General features: G+C 38.2%; 1 protein-coding gene across 1 annotated transcript; it reads right to left on the minus strand.

The window, feature by feature from the left end:
* Positions 1-5,236: 5,236 nt before the first annotated feature.
* Positions 5,237-15,328, minus strand: LOC107586880 (methylmalonate-semialdehyde dehydrogenase [acylating], mitochondrial-like). The gene is made up of 7 exons (XM_016274427.1): positions 15,290-15,328; positions 11,750-12,071; positions 11,521-11,642; positions 9,081-9,270; positions 8,503-8,513; positions 6,465-6,563; positions 5,237-5,837 (listed from the first exon to the last, which is right to left on the minus strand). The coding sequence occupies exons 1-7, from the start codon at positions 15,326-15,328 to the stop codon at positions 5,733-5,735; spliced, it is 888 nt and encodes a 295-aa protein (XP_016129913.1). The 3' UTR covers positions 5,237-5,732.
* Positions 15,329-20,224: the final 4,896 nt, after the last annotated feature.

Genomic DNA, 20,224 nt, shown 5'->3' on the forward strand with positions numbered 1-20,224 from the left:
GAGCAGGGTCTAACCAGCACAACTGGTACTAATCGTGACGTAATTAGACATTGATTGGCCAAACGCGTACGAAAACGCCCTCACCCGCCATGATTTAAAACTCCATGTAAACATACTGTAAGCATGTCAACTTATTTTGTAAGTATGGAGAACAGCGATAGATGGACGGATGCTGAAGTGCAGGCACTTGTAGCAAATGTAGCACTGCCAGTTGTCGTTGGAGATTCTTAGTCCTCCTTTCCGTTCTTTCAATCGCTTTATGTATACGTTGACTTTCCATGTCCACTGTGAAACCCGCGAGACACAACAAAAACACAGCTCCGATCATAGCGTCCTCCCATCCTCCTGTTGTTAATGTTGTTCTTCTTTGTTTCTGTTGTTGAACGCCGCGCACAAATGACGATGCTGTCGACCGGCTTATGTCAACTTCCTAGTACACACTGTCGGTGCGAATGCAACCATTTAAATGGTACTGGGAAATAGTTCGCGCAAAATCGTCCCAGTACTTTAGTACCGTACATTTAGTTCTGGAACTAAAGCGGTGCGAATGGGCCTAAAGACAAGGGAGATACTCACCATTCAGGTAGTCAATAAAATTAACTGTCAGCTTACCCAGGTGAAAAAAGTGCCCTTCCATAATGTACTTACAGTGCTCTATTTCCACACACTAATTTTGTACTTAATATACTAAAAATGATTCTTTAGTACTTATGATAAACTTAAGATCACCTAAGTGTACTCAACTGTGCTATTTTGCATGAATAAGAACTAAAATGTGCTTTTAACATACTATCTCTACATTTAAAACATTTATTTAGTTACCACTTGTAGTACACTTCGACCTATCTTTCATACACTAGTACACTCAAGTGTACAACAAGTGATATCTAAATACATTATGGAAGTGCACTTTTTTCACCTGGGTAATGGTACCATACATAATGCAATTGTTTAAAGGCCAATTCACACTGCCCCAACAGACACCAACAGACTTCAAGTCAGGGAGAGTTAACTAGGGGGAAAAATGGATGATCTTGTAACAACAATCAAAATGATACTGTTATTAATGTCTTTGGTAATATTGTAAGGCAGTTTTATTATAATAATAATAATAATATATTGTCAAATAAATTTCCGTTGTGAAATTTCCCAAGCGCTGTAGCGATCAATCTGATCGCATTCCCCCTCGCGTTGCGGTTGGTATACTCGGCCACACCCACCGCATTAAGATCTGGCCTCTCCTCCCAAAGATCCAAAAACTGTTCCTCTTTCTGGTTTGTCCAGGCCAGATTACGTCAGAGTTTGTTGTAGTTTGTTGGAAAATCCTATCACACTGCTCAGACATTCCACGACCCAACAAACGCCGATTAAACATGTTCAGTCGGGTTAAAACCAACTCTGACCAACGGCAACAGGGGTAACACACTGATCCAACAAACTCCGACAGACTAGTCTGTTGGCGTCTGTCGGTGTGGTGTGAATTGGCCTTAAGAGGGAAAAATGCAAAAATTGAAAGAACGAAGCTTCTATATAAGTAGTTCCCTTTCGATTCGGTCACAATACATTGCTATGGGAAATACCCTTTTCTCCAAATACTACTGAAGCCTTATTGAATCGCGCCAATGAAACTGGCCAATGGCGTTCCAGCGCGCAAAATATGAGGGGCTCCCGCTCTATATAAAGCAGCGCTTTTACGTCATCTATTCAGAATCTTGACTGAAGCAACTTGACATTCTAAGATCCTGAGCTAGGTGACACGGCAATAAGAGCAATGTCTCGTTCCCTCATCTCAGGGAACCGAGGTTAAGTGAGTAACCGAGAGCGTTACTTGGAATGACAAAAGCATTTTTTTTTTTTTAAAGATGCATAAGACAGCTCTTGTCAATTTCAATCCTAGTTAATGTACTGTAAATGTACTGTTGTACCCAGTTATCACTTGGTTCTCTTTAAGTAACCTTCTCTTTTAAGGGTAAATGTAAGGGTGACATGAAGCAAAGTTGACTTTGACAGTCCATTTAGCTGAATAGAGGTAGAGGAGTTAAGGGTAAAAATAGGGCTGCACTGGCCTTGACATACCCACCACAAGAAACATCTGCATGCAGAATTTGAACATCCCACTTAGCTTCTCATGCACATTTTGTACGTTCAAATTATTTGTAGATTATCTAGAGAAAGCAGGATAACCTAATTAGATCATGCTGAGTTGCGGACACAAGGAATATTCTTGGTTAGTGAGTAACCGAGAGCGTTACTTGGAATGACAAAAGCATTTTTTTTTTTTAAAGATGCATAAGACAGCTCTTGTCAATTTCAATCCTAGTTAATGTACTGTAAATGTACTGTTGTACCCAGTTATCACTTGGTTCTCTTTAAGTAACCTTCTCTTTTAAGGGTAAATGTAAGGGTGGCATGAAGCAAAGTTGACTTTGACAGTCCATTTAGCTGAATAGAGGTAGAGGAGTTAAGGGTAAAAATAGGGCTGCACTGGCCTTGACATACCCACCACAAGAAACATCTGCATGCAGAATTTGAACATCCCACTTAGCTTCTCATGCACATTTTGTACGTTCAAATTATTTGTAGATTATCTAGAGAAAGCAGGATAACCTAATTAGATCATGCTGAGTTGCGGACACAAGGAATATTCTTGGTTATTCAGTGGCCAGCATTTGTGGCAGGCGGTTGATTACTAAAGAATTTTGACTCATCCTTCAGTTTGTAAAAATGAATGGAAAACACATTGATTGTCATACAGTACTTTGCAGCAGTCAAAGCAGGTCAGTAGGCCAAAGCATTAAGAAGCATAAATGTGAAACTTGTATTTGTTTAAAGCACGTTTATGAATTGTTTGTAAATAAGAAATGTGTGTTAATGAAGCTTAAGGTGGAACTACTTTTCTGGGTTGAAGAACTTCTGGGTTTGTTTTATCCATGTAAATCCTGTGGGTTGAGTGTGAAGAGACATAATTTACAGATTACATTATGTCACACCCCTGTTGTATCCTTAGCAATAGTTCACCTAAAGCTGTAATTATTTACTCATCCTCATGTCATGACTTACTTTCTTCTGTGGAATACAAAGGAAATTTCAAGGATTTCAAGTTATTTTGTCCATATAATGCAAGCTGGCAAGGTCCAAATTAACACTGGACCCTACTGACTTTTATTTTGAGCATTTCATAGAAAGTAATTCTGGAAGTTTGGAAGGAGATTAGGAAAATTACAAAATTTTCGTTGTGGTCATTAAAAATGTCACTGATGCTTAAGTTGTAAATAATGTAGGATATTGGATTGAAGAGATTGAAATGTAAATACTTTTAGTATCCAGTGAAATAACTTAAAAGTTAAATGGTAACAGGTAATGTATATCCTCCCCACAGTTAAAACCATTTTATGTTGTCTCTGCATTTTTCTTCACCCACATAAGAAACCAGCCCATCTCTTGGCTTTGTCAGCTTTTTCCATGGGTGCCAGCCATCCAGGGTTAGACACTACCATGCCAGAGGACACCATGCAAATTACAAAGCATCTTCAAGATTTACTCCATCTGAGGTTGGTTGTTTAGCAGACAGAGCAGTCAAGCTGTAAGATGAAGATCCAGAGTAATTTATCTCAGCTTTACATCTTCTCTATGTTGGTTCACCATAATTAATGGCGTACTACAGAGTGCTGACTCCCAAACAGGATTGTTAAGGAATCACATCATAACATCTTTATAGCCAAAGAATCACAACCCGTCAACCTCTGACTTCATTGGCCCACTAGATCTGCAGATCATCTATTTCTAGATTTAATAATTTAAAGTGCCCCTATTATGCCACTTTTAAGGTTCCTAATATTGTTTTGGGAGTCTCCTACAATAGTTTTAAATGCAAGCAAGGTCAAAATTTTTTAATATCATCTCATTTTCCAGCGATTCACAAACAATTAGTTTGAATCGATTCTAAGATTCAGTCTCTCTAAACCCCTCCTTTCTGTGAGTCTACTCTGCTCTGATTGGTCAGATGGCCCAGTCCGTTGTGATTAGTCTACCACGTACAGCGTGTCGGAAACTATATGCTCATTGCTATAGTTCCATATTTTGAAAGCTTGATAGAAAGTACAAACATCTATTATTTACATACTTGTGATTCAGTGGAGCCAGCTGGTCCAGATAAACTGAGTACTAAGCCATCTTTCAAGAGCAAGTGTTTCGTGGATCCCGCACTGAACTCCCCAAGATTAGAGGAGCAGTCGTCAGTAAAATGACGGGAACACAAAAAAATATTGGGGTTGTACTGCTGTGGTACAGTGGGAAAAAAAATTTGAATTAGAATTTTAACCACTGATTCTTTGCAGCCTCATCTTTCGGAAGTGAAAATAAAACGAATTTACTTCCACAGCGTAGGACACAGTCTTCTCGACATGATGTTAACCACACGAACAAGCTAGAGTTTGTGGGGCGGGTTGAGCTGTTCGTGACCAGCCAACATAGAACATAAGCGGCATTATGCAAATGTGTTACCCCATAACGTGTAGCCGTCACGGAAGTGGAATTCGAATTATTGACGACTTTGTTTAGGCTGTTCAGAGTCAATTCTTTTGTTTTGGGAGACATTAACTTTATTTATTGGGCACTTTCGGCTTTACAACTTTGCAGACTGATTATATTCACATACAGCTACATTTCACACTGCATTAAAGGCAATATTCGAAATGGCATAATAGGGGCACTTTAAATTTACAAGTTAAATATATAAAAAAATATAAACATACTTAAATATATAATAGTTGCACAAGTACACATGGCACAGAATAAGTTGGGGAATAGGGATATATAAGCAAAATAGTGATACCTTAGCAGGTGCTACTAAGGGAACGTTTACATGACACCTTTTTAAAATAAAAATGGAAAACGTTTTATTCATTTTGGTCATTAATTTACGCAACAATGGCGCTTTAAATTTTGAAAACAGGTTATAAAGTACAAGTTTTTGAAAATTATACCGTTATTGCCTCTACGTAAACTACAAAACTCAAATTTGCGAAAACAGTTCCTCATTCGCATACATATTACTTGTTCATGTAGTGTTTCTTTACAAAGTGGCATCGCCAACTACTGGCCTGGCATACAGCATTTTAAGTCGTTTTCCCGGATCATTCCGACAAGTGTTGTTGTCATCTGTACATGAAAAACGCAAAGGTCAAATTTTTATTTTTCGCACACTGTTGTAGTGTAAATGTAAAAGTAAACCAGATTTACAAGAACAAATTTATTGTCTTGTTTATTGAGGCAAACAGCCCAAAACAGTCTTCTATTCAACAACAGTTCACAAATGTTGCATATTTATTTAGACATTCATATTTAACAAGACGTATGCTAGTTGAACAGTTCAGAAGAGCCAGCTAGCTGTAGATAGTAGAAGTTGTTGCACTCAACTTTTTTGCAGACTTAATACAGCTCATCAACACCCAAAGTAAAATTAGTGTTGAATGTGGAGTCATTATTTTCTGAAACAGAAACTTCGGCTATATCAGGGTAAGAACGGCAAACCATTTGACAAATTTTTCATACAGTGGTCTAAAGCAATTCATGCTTTAATTTGATTTTCAACTTATTGAACAGTGAAAGAAAAAAGTTCACATTTTTGGAATTATTTAAGAGAGTATGTTTGAAAATATCCATCTGTACAGTAGTTAAAAGTATTGTTGAATTTTGGGGGCCAGAGAGGAATTTATGCAGGTGATTAATACTTAACGTCCCATTGTTGGCATGGTAACAGCGGGGGACTTCAGGGTAGCATCTTCTGCCTTCCACTGCGAAGTAACAGTTTTGATCTGTGTGTAGAACTGAATGCCCTGTGATGGAAAGAATAGCAAAATACTTAAGACTAAACAATGACTCAAGATTAGTCATCTTCTTTTTAATACGCTCTCAAAATGACAATGACATCACATGAGAAATGGCAGGTGGCTGGCAAACTTACGCTGGCGGGAACAATAAACCACTTGCGTCAAAACATGTCAGTCATTGTTTTATGACAAACTACGGCTGACGAAATTTTATACCAAAACATATTTTACAGCCAAACTCAAATGGCAAACCAAATGGACCATGCCTGTGACCTGATTTTAAACTTCAGCCGGTTCATTTGGGGAAGATGTGGCCAATAATTCTCCATTTTCTATTCATTTATTAATTTTTGTAAATTTTTTGCTCCATGGTAGAATGTAAAGTCAAATTGTATTTACATGCAGCTGCTCTGTTCTTTCTTTTGACATATTGCATGTTCAGACATTCATACAACTAAATATTCTGGGGGCCAAGAAATTTTGTTAAAAAAAATATAAAAAATGCTGACTGTGGCTGGCAGATTTTTTTAAAACACTGGCAGCAAAAGAGTTAAATGACTATTGTATTTTAGTGTCTAATATAGACCTATTCCGCAAAGCAAAATATCCAGATATCCAGTCGCAAATACTTACTTGCTTTCCATAGAAATTGGTGTCACCCCTGAAGGAGCCTCTGGAACCGGTGAACGAAAACATGGGCAGTGGGACGGGGATTGGTACATTAACGCCAATCTATAAAAAAAGCAAGCAGTACATTAACAGATGTCTCAGAGGTCAGCTGCATTTGCCCTCATGAGCAGTCATGTTCTCTGCATCTCACATATCTGACACACTCACACCCTGATGACAGTTAAGACAACAGCGTACCCGTCAGACGCAAAGGCATTTTTGTCTGCCGCAGAAAGCTGTATGCTTTCCTCATGTCTCTAGACACCATGTGGGAGAGACGGTTTGTAAACTCTATACATTACCGCTTCACGTTAGTCTCGCTGCTCAAAGTAAACCTAGAAATCTCACCATACAAGTGTAGCTCCAACCTTTCCAGTGTGTATTGAAGAGCATGTCCACAGCACTTCACTGTCAATGTAGCAATTAAAGTCCCGAAATAGGAGAGTTTAAAATGAGTGTTAACCTTTACTAGATAGCAAACAAAAGCAAGAGAATGATCCCAGTAGATTTTTTTTTTTTTTTTAAGATGGGTTTCAACTAAGTGCCCGGAGGACTCTATTAAAAACACATTTGACGATATCAGAAGTTTAATTTGTCTCCTAAATTGTCTAACAAATTGTCAAAAGGATGTTTATTAGCCGGAATTCTTTTAACAAAATGGCTGATTTTTTCTCTTAACCTACATACATGTAAATAATATTTTTGCATACACTGACAGTTACAGCTGGACCTCAAATGATGCACAGAAATAGGTTTTGTTTTTTTTAAATCACATTTCATATTACACTGGAGTAAGGGGTACTTCGGACAGAATTGACGGTAATCATTTTCACACAGTAAATATCAAAATGATTCATGATTATTACACTTTTTAGATTACTGTAGATTTAAATATTTAAAATTCATATGTTCACATCATATATTCATATGACGGATCTTCATATTTTAAAACGGTGATGAAATTGAAGAAGCAATAGATCTTTCTTCCATAATGTCACATGTGAGCGAAACAAATTACCAAAAAAGTAGATCTGTTGTTCAATTTATTAGCTGTTCACTGGATGGAGGCAGATCTGAATGCGAGCTTGCGTTCAGCTGTGTGAAAAGGACAGGATTTATGTGGACTAAATGATTGGAGAAGTCTGGCATATGTCACTAGAGAAAAGTCTGCCGCTTCACTGGAAGATCCAATTATGACATTTTTAACGAGGTTAAATAAATAAATGTAACTAACCATACATTTGGGTGAATCACTCAATAATACACATTTAGAAAAAAATTATAATTTCATTCCTAATTTAAGTTTCAAAGTCTGATTATGTGACAATGGTTAAACAATTACATCAATGCACAAAGGCCATTTGAAATGTAGCAAATATAAATGATGGCATGGTTAAAAGTTGTAATATTATATTTATGTAACAAAAAGTAGTTTAAAGTTGTTCTAATAAAAATAAAAGCCTGAGACTTAAAAGTATCTGAAGTTGAAGAAACTTGAACATCTTTGCTTTGAGAACAAGCTGCTGTTGGGCTTCAGCTGTATATGGAAAGTGTGGAACAATCAGCTCATTCTATTGAATGTGTTGACGAAGCAGTCGACACACAACTGAAAGCCACAATCATTTGTTTGCATATCCAAACACATACAAACAAACACACAGCCACACACACAATTTTAGATACCCTGAGGCAATAGGTCTTAGAGGTCTGTTATAGGGTTTCAGAATAGCTACTGCGGTTTTGCTTCTCTGATTACAATTTTCATCGGCAGAATTTTTTTCAAACATTTGATCGGCCCATACTAATTTCTGGTCCCCTTTATACCACAAAATGTACTTCTGCTTTGTGGCATGACCAAGACAAATAGTGCGTCTATCCTCTGGGTGAGCTGAACATGCTTTAAGTTGCTCAGGGAGAGGTGTGGTCATGAAGGCATGGGTGGTCTACGAAAAGGCCAAAAAAGAGGGATAAAACAAACTGAATGAATTCAGAGAAACTCTACATGGAGAGGAACTACGGAAGAGAGATTTTATTCAATGAATGTCATGTAAAAATAGTCTAAAGAGACTATTATTGTACATGTTTTCCTGGTATAGCATAGTGTTTCCTAGTCTTGGTGGTCCCAGAAATGCAAATAACTAAATTGGTCAATATTGTGTCACTGTGTACTAACTAACTTGTAGTAAAAAAAAGCTTCTTTTTTTTTTTTACTGAGAACAAATATGGGACCTAACAGAACCACAGCCAATTGGCATATTTAATGTTTTACGAAATATCATTGGTCTAAAATTTTGTTGCATGCCTTTCATTGTAGCTATTTAGGATTATTGCTCTAGGTATATGTAAAATTGTTCACATTTTGCTCCATTTCACAAACCGTTGAGTGCGCCAACCTTTGAAAGTGCAGATGGACACTTTTGCTGCAATGCAACCAACCTAAGGGATATTCGACAACTTGCTGGAACGTGGACATATTTTGGACTTTATTGTATTGCGCCTGACTAGGACACAGTGCTCCACAGCCCAAACTTGATCAGATTTGTGAGACACATAAAAAAAAACACAAAAAATCTCAAGTACCTGCATTGACACGGAGACCCTTTGCACGTTCAACCAGTTCAGGCAACCAGTTTCGTGCTTCTCCTACAAGGACGGCAGTGGAAAGTGCCATACATCTCTGACCTGCTGCTCCAAAAGCAGCACCAACCAACTGGTTTAGTGTGTTCTCTTTGTTAGCATCAGGCATCACTACACCGTGATTCTTCGCCCCCTGGTGGACAGAAAATGAGATTGTAAGGAAGCAGCTCCACATTTTCACCAAACTACAAATTCTAGCACTAGCACAACGAGTGAAAACAGGCAAAGTAAAAGTGGGTGAAGAAAATGTGATGGACCGCAGACCTTGAAAACAGTTCTAATAGACTGGCATAAGATTTAGATTCAAAATTCAAGTTGATTTGCAAAACTACAATAATCTGGAAGAGATTGTGGTAGAGGAGTGGGCAGTTGTGGGGTTTAAGAAAAGTGAGTTTATCTGCAGTGGGAGCAAAGGATGTGGGATCTTCTGTATTAAATCCAAGGCATTTGAATAATGATAGTGTATGTTTTTCCATAGTTTAATGTATTACACTGCTGTCCATCATCTTTGAGTCTCTCATGCTAACTGTGAAGGCAATAAAGAATGCAAAGGAGTCATCTCCAATTTCCTGAATCTTGAGTCTAAAAATTGCAGCCTCATTATGAAGGTTAAGAATGAACCAGAATGATGCAGATTCACTTGTAACCAAATGCTGCCACCATCTGGCCACTGAAGTTGTACTGAGAAATGATATACGTGAGCAGTGGTAACAAAGCTACAAAGTTGGAGAAAAGTAGCTCGTTACTGGAAAAGTTACACTGTTTAAAAGCATCTGAGCTACTGCCATGCTACTAAAAATCTAGCATAGCTATTTTAGCCAATTACTCCACCCCCTGTAAATTTTTGAAGATGATCTTGGCCATTTTTTTCTATATACACCAAAGAAATTGCAAAAACACCATATAGATATAACAAAAAGTCCCATATTGCTCAAGCACTGCAGTAAATTCTTAGTATTTACTGACTGATGATGATGACTTCCGACACCTAAATGCCACTTCAGAAGCGCTTCTGTGCCACCTTTGCAGTGTAAATATGGCACTATTAAACAGATCTGTTCATTACCTTTTAGTATGTTGAAAAGCGTGGCCAGGATGTTCTCCAAAACTCACTTTTCATGTTCAACTGAATTAAGTAAATGTAAGAATCTATAGTCTGCCCCGACCCAGATTCCACTCCACAATATGTTTGATCATGCTCATTTCCCAAAATGGCTTAATTATTATAGAGAAGAAGAAAGTCAACAGTTATGTTGTTTGTAGATCACTTGGGATGATCACATCCTGAGCAAATGGTGACCAATTGTAGAATGGGAGGGGTGGGACACTGAGAACCACCTCAGACAAAAGGGGTGTCAGAACTTAATTAACATACAGACCACAGCTGTAACAACAGGAGCAACTTCCTTTACATTGAGGGTAAACTCTAAGTGTATAAAATGTTTGAGATTAGGATGTTTGGGGTTCAGTCTGACTCCGTTGAACCCAAGGTATTACATGTACTTTGTCACTACTATTCTGTAATAAAAGTTATTCTTCATCAAGATCTTCGACTATCTACTCACTTAAAGAAGTTTAGACATCTTAAAGGAATACATCACTCAAAAATGAAAATTCGCACTAATGTTGTTCCAAACCTATAAGGCCTTGATTAATCATTGAAACAAAAATTAAGAGATTTTTAATGAAACCAGTAAAGTTTGTCCTTCCATTGAAAGTCCAGTTAACCAAAACTTAGGAAATGCCAAAAGATCATAACGTCTTCATAAAACAAATCCATATCATATTTGCTATAAGTTTAATCGCAACATATAATCATTGCAGTTAATAGTGCTCACCGTCTGTTTGACTACATGTCATTAACTAACTGCGATATGGACATCAACTTGAGATAGTCACCACTGATAAGCTACAACTAAATATAATGTGGTTTTCTGTAAAACTGCTTTGCAACGATTTGTATTGTGAAAAGCGCTATACAAATAAACTTGAATTTAATTTAATACTAATCAAGCGGCAACAAGCTTCCGTGACTACCATATGTGATGTGCTCTATGTATGTGTATTTATGAGAAAATGAAAGCCTAAATTAAGACAAGACTTTAACCGCTCATTACATACAGTATATGGATTTGGTTTATGATGCCTTTATGACCTTTCTGGTTACCTGGAGTTTCAATAAAACGACAGAAACTTCCCGAAGCTTAACCTAAATTTAATGGGTTTAGTACAACAAGAGGGTAATGTAAATGAAAGAATTTTTATTTTTAAGGTGAACTATTCTTTTAAATTTAGAGAGGATGCTTTAGTATGATTTTTTTTTGCTCATAACTGAATAGACTTTCACATGCAATACAGTTTTAACTTCATGCTCAGAACCAACCATGTTGCTCTGTACTCTTTTGCCATTTTTGGAGCCTTTCTCATAGATGTACTCGCCAGCCTGGTTGGAGCCTACAAAACTGATGGCTTTGATGGCAGGATGGTCACAGATGAAGTTCACAGCTATAATAACACATGGGGGAAAAATCATTTTGTTATCTCCACACAGAATCTGGATCATAATGTGGTCAAAATATTTATAACCCTTCTGCTTCTATAATTTTCCATACCGTCATGCTGTCCGTGAATTATGTTTAATGTTCCATCCGGAGCACCGGCGTCCTGCAGCAGTTTGGCCAGCAACATGGCGCAGCCAGGCACCCTCTCTGAGGGCTTCAATAAATAGCTGTTCCCACACACCATGCCCATTGGGAACATCCAGAGTGGAATCATGGCAGGGAAATTGAAGGGGGCTATACCGGCGCATACGCCAATGGGCAACCGGTATGTGTATGTGTCCATGTCTTTAGTGATAGAGGGGAGGGTCTCGCCCAGCATAAGGGATGTGATACTACAGGTGTGCTCCACCACCTCTGCAAGACCAACAAACAACTACAGTAAATAATGTGAAGGCACACAAACAAAATGTGCAAACAGTTATAAGGCCAAAAACCTTCTTAGGTCCTGTATCACTATCTGTAGCACAAAAAAAAAATCCCAAGTTATTTTCAACCTTTTATTATTTTCAATGCTTATTTTGTCATTCAAAGGTTTGGGGTTGGTAAGATTTTTTTTTTAAATGTTTTTGAAAGAAGTGTCTTATGTTCACTAAGGCTACCTTAAAAAAATAGAGTAATTACTGTAAAATATTAACATTTAAAATTACAAAAAACATTTAAATGTAATTCATTCCTGTGATGGCAAAGCTGAATTTTTAGCACCATTACTCCAGTCATCAGTGTCACATGATTTTTCAGAAATCATGCCAAGATGCTGATTTGCTGGTCATAAAACATATCTTATTTTTAGCAACGCTGAAAAGAGTTGTGATGCCTACAATTTTTGTGAAAACCATAATACTTGTTTTCAGGATTCTAAATAGAAAGTTTAAAAAACAGCATTTATTTGAAATAAAAATATTTTATAACATCATAGATGTCTATTGTCCCTTTTCATTAATTGAATATTTTTTTCTTTTAAAAAGGTATTAATTTCATTTTTAAAAATGATGATAATAATAACAATAATCTTACTGACCCCAAACCTTTGGTAGTGGTAGTGTACATGAATTCTCATAAAAAAAACAAAATCACTTGTGAATCCAACAATAAAGTTCTAACTGTCCTTGGAGACCCCTTTTTTTTTTTTTTTAGACGGAGCAACTTCTGGATTTTTTTTAGGTTTACATTTTTGAGTTTGTTATGACTAGACATAACTGGACACAAACAGATTTGATTATATCACACATTTGCGGTGCTTAAACTTCCTTTATAAGGTTATTTACTGTAAACGCATTCTGCTTGTCTACAATTTAAAGGATTTAAAGGATGAGTCAAAATGATTGTCTGTAGTAACAGTAAGTATGGGTTGGTGCGTACTGTAGTCACTGGGTTGAAAGTAACTGACTATTCCTTATAATGTTCTACACTCTACAGTCTTAAAGGGGTCATATGATGCGATTTCAATTTTTCCTTTCTCTTTGAATTTTAGAGTGGCTTGGTCTGCAGTAAATGCTGCTCCACTTGAACTACATCTCTGCATCTGCTCTGAGTTTGGGTTGTGCCACCCATTTCACCATATTTGTAATAAGCATTTACAAACCTGTTCCCAACAAAATTGAATTTTCAAGGTCTCCCTGCAGTTTTGTTTTTTTAAAGCTTTATGGTTTATGTTTGAAAATGATGAAATTAAGAAAGAAATTAATATTAAAGGGGTCATGAACTGCCTTTTTTACTATATTATACTGTTCTCTGAGGTCCACTTATAATATTACCCAGATTTTTACATCAAAAACATCATCATTTAGAAGTAATGGGCTATTTTCTGTCCTGTTTTTGACCCCCTCATCAGAACGCTCTGTTTGAATAGGGGTAGACTCAGAAGTAAATGCCCACTGCTGTGACTGACTAACAGCTGTGAATGTTTGGCAGTCTGCATCCTCCCTAGATGGATGCTGTTGTGTTTTAGTTTAAAAACGCATAAATACTCACATCAAATGATCTGTAATAACAGACAAAGCAATAGTGACCATGTAATAAAACAGTTTAAGGCTGTTTCACACCGAGTGCGATGCGAAAAAGCGAGGCGAATCGCCAACGAACGTTGCTTGAAGCGTGAAACAATTGATCGCCTTCTGCTAATTCATGCCTGCATGGCTAGGTGGCGCTGACCAGCAATGCATTTTTTGTAGCCCATGTCTCTCGTATAAGGCTTTTACGTCATTCACTGCTCTACACAGCATTAAATTAATATAAATAACTTTTGGTTCTTCATCAGAAACACAAACTATCCATAATGCTTACAAGAATACATCTGAAAATATAATCAGAGGTACAATTAGCATCAAACTACATTTCAAAATGTATGTAATTATTAATGTTTTGGCTCAAACCCCACTTTAAACCATCATCGAGTGCTTCTGATTGTGATCTAAAATGGATTTTGATTCTATAATAGGCAGACATGCACTCTTTGTATGTTATAATGGACTGAACGCTACCTGCTTGAGCGATGAAAAAAAATAAATAAATAAAAATCGACAACGAAAAAAAAAATCCTCACTTTTTCACGTCGTGATTGATTGTGCCTGGTGTGAATATCCCCATTAGGGATTAATTATTTCTATTTAAATCATCATCGCGCCCAACATTCGCGACGTTTTTTGCATTCAGTGTGAAAAGGCCTTTACTCACACTTGTGTGGTGCGACATCGGATCCAATATAATCAGCACAGCATCATCTTTTAGTTTCAATCTTTCTGAAAATCTCATGTCGTATTGTGCCTTTTTTTTTTTTTACTAAATTTCACGGTATGAAGTGAACAAAGGACTGAGTTCTTACTGATGCGGTCTGGAACTGCATTAAAAATAAAGTTCATCCACTCTTTCCTAATGCTGCGATCAGAAGGAATTCAATGCAAAGACTGTTTTTTCCACAACTTGGCACTTCACAGCATCTTGTTGTCTTCAGAGCCATCTTTATCGTTTAGTTTCTGCATAGACCTGCGCGTACGCCTCTCTCGTAAACACTGCATGCGTGAATCAGTGGGCGGCGCTAAACCGGCAGCGATGTAGAAGCAGGCGTTAATGTTCTTCTGCGGAAGTGGTGTTTATCCTCACTATTACATCATAGAGGGATACATTCCACAATCTGTCGTTTTGGCACACTGGCTTCAATATAAGACGTTTTTACACCAATGAGAAAGTTTTAAGTTCTGAAACTTTCAGGATGTTTTTAAGAGTACAATGACCTCTTATATGTCATGACTCCTTTAAAGGGTTAGTTCACCCAAAAATAAAAATTTTGGAGTACCCCAGAATGTAATCGTGCACATGCTGAATGTAAACAACGCTGATTACGTTGATTATGTTCTGGGGTACACTCTAAAATGGCGGAAGACGGTAACTCGGGAAGAAGAATTGCTGAACAAATTGTTATTATTTTTTTCTTTGCACACAAAAGTATTCTCGTAGCTTCGTAAAATTACGGTTGAGCCACTGATGTCACATGGACTATTTGTCCTTGATCGTATACGTTTCTGGACCTGGGAACATTGCAGTTGCATATACTACGTGTATGACTGTAAAATGCGATGCTTTTGTGTTTCTTACCCTCTTCTTTACAAGGGAACGCATTAATGTCGCTGCCATGATGGAATTCGTAGATTAATGTTGTATTCACCCCCCTAATGTGCGTCCAATCCCCGCCAGAGGACGTGCGCCGAGACCTGGCTGTGCCCTGCAGACGAACCGCTTTTCCTACAACGACTTTAAGAATGGGCGGGATATCGTGTTCAAACAGCCAATCATGTGCTAAAGCCAAATACTCCCCCAAATTCAGGAAATCTATTGGTTAGGCCTCGCAGATGGTGGACCAATGGTAGTGCGCGTTTGTTGAAAGGCGTTTCTTTGATGACACGGGCACAGATCATAGGCGAGAGCTGTTGCGTAGGAAGTGATAGGATATTAAACCTGTCAATTATTAATTACACAGACAGAAGGCACGTGACAAGTTTATGTTATACGACAAAAAAAAACATTAATATTAATTATTTCATTTACTTCATATAATTTAGGTCGGTGAAATCTTTCCAGTTCTGATGCAAAATCATGTAAATGCATTGCTTTGAACTACAGTGTTTTGAAGTCAGAATCATTGTAGCGAATCAGTTCGTTCAAATGGTTAATTTTATATAAAAACGATTCCCTTTTTTCACGGTTTCACTATTTTTTTTTTTTTATTATTATAAAAAAAAAAATTGTAAAACAGTTGCTTACGAATGTGTTTTCGGTCTTGTGTTTGTTCTATGAATAAATCTCTGACAGAGATCCCTCACCTATCAGCCAATCACTGTGTGCATAGTTAATAAGCATGCTGACATCGTCCATAGCAATCCAAAGGTCAACCCCGCCCCTTACTCTTAGCTTAAAGGTCCCATATTTTACACCTTTCTGGAGTTTTATTTGAGGTTTTGATGTCCTTAAGAATATATATTTGTGGTATAAGTACCAAAAACCATCTCAATATATTTTTACAGCTCCTTTCTCAAGAGCTCTGCTGAGAACAGGTCGATTTTGGTCTGTCTAATTAATATTCATGAGCCTCTCTTCTGATTGGCCTGTTGTGTTCTGAGTGACGCATGGCCAGGCCGACCACAGGTAACTAGGGTCGTCACAGCTCTAGCTGGAGGCAGCAAAACGGCCCATTCAAACCAGCGCAGATTCGGCTACATACGGAGCTTAAAATATCATCTTGTTGTGATTTTGGGTGCCAGAATCGATGTAATACAGCCTCAAATTAGAAATTTGATTGCATATCGTCACAACGGTTTGTGAAAAATCACAGCTACTTTGTGCAGGCTGTGTGCAGTTTACTGTGGACTGACTGTTTTGAAACTTATATGGTAGTTACATTGCACCTACACCTCAGTTATCATGAAAAACGCCAGGAAATTTCAGTTTTGACAATATGGGACCTTTAAGACTTCTTTCTATTCCTTTGTCTCAGCAGCTTTGTGAATAGGTTTTTAAGAGAAAACTCTTTGCTCAAAACTTTTACTGCTATTTAGGAGAAGTCTTGGTAAGATACTAATTTTTGTGAATACGGGCCCTGGTCTCATCATCATCCAGTCTGTCTGGAATTACATCAAACTGAGACAGACTCAATCCAGAAGAACTGTGGCAACGTCTCCAAGATGCTTCAAGAAACCTCCCTGCAAAGCTACAGTACTGTTAAAAGTTTTAGGCACTTGCAAAAATGCTGTAAAATGAGGACGCTGTCAAAAATAATGTCATAAATAGATTTTCTTTATAAATTAACTATAAGCTAAATAGAATAAAAATTTGGTGTGAAAATAAGTTGAATTTACAGCAGATTTTTCCCTCGGTGCACTTGTGCTTAGTTTTTCAGGGAGCTTTGCAGGTAGGTCTCTTGAAGCATCTTGGAGACGTTGCCACAGTTCTTCTGGATTTAGTCTGTCTCACTTTGTTCTGTTTCTTCATGTTATTCCACACAGACTGGATGATGATGAGATCTGGACAGTCACAAGCCTCTTGGTTTTCATCCAAAATAACTTAAATTGTGTTCTGAAGACGAATGAAGCTTTTAGAGGTTTGGAACGACATGGGGGTAAGTGATTAATGACAAAATTTTCATTTTGGGGTGGAGTATCCCTTTAAGCTTTGACTTAAGCGTCAAAACATTCTTAGTAAAAAGTAGGACTTTTCTAAGAGTAGGAGACTTTTATAAAGAAGCTAAAAGCAACTTTCAGTAGTCCAAGTCTAAGATTGATTCTTAAGTGTTGACTGAGGTGACACTTAAGTGTTGTGAACTAAGGATTACAATGATGTCAACACAAAATGGCTGACCTTAACCTCTGAAACAGCCAATAGTGAGCCTGCTCATGTGAAGTCACAGCAGCACAACACCAATCATTTAATGCATTTAAGACACTGAAATATTTTAATGTATTTTAATGTATTTTTTAAATGCTTTGCATTGTGCAAAATTATCACAAATTATTACTGATGCTTTGTTTTCTATTGGTATGTCTCCTCATTTACAGTTAGAGCAATCATCATTGAACATGAGCATGAGTTCCATCAATGGCTCCAACAACTGCAGGAAAGCCCACAATCCTCAAAAAAGTGGCTTGTTTTTGCAATATTGTTTGGCAGTCAGTTGGAAAGTCAATAAACTGCCATATAGTACTGGCCAAAAGTGATGTCCGGCCTAGGAAATTTGACATCTTCACCCTTAACCTCTTCCACTCAAGTCAATGCTCTAACTGCAGAAATGAAATTAGTAATTACATTTTTTTGGCTGGAAAATTGGAAAAATGCAGCAATGCACCGGCGATGACACTGAAAGCAGGGTCTTACATATTGTGGCACTAACCCCACCAAACACAACAGTGGCCAAAAGTGATGTCCGGCCTAGGAAATTTGACATCTTCACCCTTAACCTCTTCCACTCAAGTCAATGCTCTAACTGCAGAAATGAAATTAGTAATTAAATTTTTTTGGCTGGAAAATTGGAAAAAATGCAGCAATGCACCGGCGATGACACTGAAAGCAGGGTCTTACATATTGTGGCACTAACCCCACCAAACACAACAGTGGCCAAAAGTGATGTGTGGATTTATTTTTATTTTTTAATGACCCAACATTTCACTTATACCATTAAAATACAAAGGACAAAAAAAAACACTGACCAGTGTTGCCAACTGCTTTCAATTGAAAGTAGCTAAAACTGGTCACTTAATGAGGGATGCGGAAGTCACTAAATCTAGTGACAAAATCACTAAATTGGCAACATTGGCACACTGACTACAACATACGTTATTTACATTTCATTGGTCCTCTTGTTTTTGCATGTGTTCATAATTTTTTTTGTATGATGGCATGTCCAAAAATTATGACCGCACAATTTGGCATGTTTCATTGCATTATCACCACAAATAAAACAACTGACTAAGCAACAATGCAATATTCTTACAAAATCTTGGACATTTTTTTTATTATTATTAAATTTCTAACTTTGTCAGTTACCAAAAAAAAAAACTTTTTGATCTTGACAATCAAGTTTGTATCGTTTTATCAACTCCATATTATCATATAAGTCCAATATGTCATATTTTCACTGGAAAGTGTTTGTCTCCTCCTCTTTGCTGCCATCTTATTACTCCTAACTAGGTTAGGAGGCCTCTTCAGCTCTCTTAATTTAGGAGCAGAGACCTAGTCTTAATATTACCAATGATGGCTGCCTCCGTGGCGTGCTCCGCAGTTGTTTTTATGTTTTTGTTAGTTTGTCCTGTCTTTAGTTATATCCCTGCAATCAGTTTCTCTGAATCAGCCAATAGTGAGCCTGCTCAGACAGCGCGGATTCAGAACGCCATTGCCTAGCATCCATCTGGCAAATCTCCGCTCTCTACCCAACAAAACGGACAAACTTCTTCTGCTCTCCCGGACAAATAAGGATTTTTCAAACTCTGCTGCTCTGTGTTTCACAGAAACCTGGCTGAAAGACGCCATTCCGGACAGCACGTTGAGTCTGCCGTGCTTTCAGCTGTTTAGAGCAGATCGCGACGCAGAATCAACGGGGAAATCACGTGGCGACAAAAACATAAAACCCATTACAAACGAGGCATTTGTTGCATCAAGTAGGGACATAATTACTGATTATAATGACTTAATACTGTCTTTTTACGTGTTGCGTTGCATTGCGCCGTGTAAACATAAAACTCTGTCTGCATTTATGATCAGAGAAATGACAAGCAACAAGTGCTACTCTACACTGCCCAAAACTCGCGTTTGAATCATCAGTGGCTAATCCTTTAAATGAAAACGTACTTACGTGAGTCAGAACTGCCGGCATTTTAGTCTAACGTTACTCTCCCAGGATCAGTAAACAGTCCTCCATAAAATGCGCTGCACACATCTGGATATTTGGGTTAAACTGTTCTGGAACAGTGTTGTAAATACCACTGATTTGTAGTTGTGTCCTCTTTTGGAAGACCAAACAAAGTAGTTTCACTTTCACAACAAAAACACAGCGGCCTAGCGTGAGCAGAAGCCCCGGCTTAGCGTGAGCTGAGGCGGCGGGGTCGAGAACGGCACGCCCGGCGGATCCGACGAATGAGCGGCAACCACATGTGACGGACCCCGGGCTGGATTCCGCTTCGTCCACGGTGAAAGTTGACGTATTCCCTCAGCGACCAGCACAGATCAGCTCCAGGCATGACGAAGCGGATATCGTCCTCTTTTGGAAGACCAAACAAAGTAGTTTCGCTTTCACAACGAAAAACACAGCGGCCTAGTGTGAGGGGAAGCCCCGGCTTGGCGTGCACTGAGGCCGGGCTAGCGTGAGCTGAGGCGGCGGGGTCGAGAACAGCGCGGCCGGCGGATCAGACGAAAGAGCTGCAACCACATGTGACGGACCCCGGGCTGGACTCCGCTTCGTCCACGGTGAAAGTTGATGTAGTCCCTCAGCGACCAGCACAGATCAGCTCTAGGCATGACGAAGCGGATATCGTCCTCTTTTGGAAG

Source organism: Sinocyclocheilus grahami, unplaced genomic scaffold, assembly GCF_001515645.1.
Source record: "Sinocyclocheilus grahami isolate Dianchi unplaced genomic scaffold, SAMN03320097.WGS_v1.1 scaffold86.1, whole genome shotgun sequence".
NCBI classification, from domain to species: Eukaryota; Metazoa; Chordata; class Actinopteri; order Cypriniformes; family Cyprinidae; genus Sinocyclocheilus; species Sinocyclocheilus grahami.

Coding starts and splice junctions, on each gene's coding strand:
- LOC107586880 (XM_016274427.1), bottom strand. CDS start 15,328: ATGGCAGCGACATTAATGCGTTCCCTTGTAAAGAAGAGG. Junction 12,072..15,289: donor GTTCCCTTGTAAAGAAGAGG/GTAAGAAACACA, acceptor TATTTACTGTAG/TTGTTTGTTGGTCTTGCAGA. Junction 11,643..11,749: donor AATTCACGGACAGCATGACG/GTATGGAAAATT, acceptor GTGTTATTATAG/CTGTGAACTTCATCTGTGAC.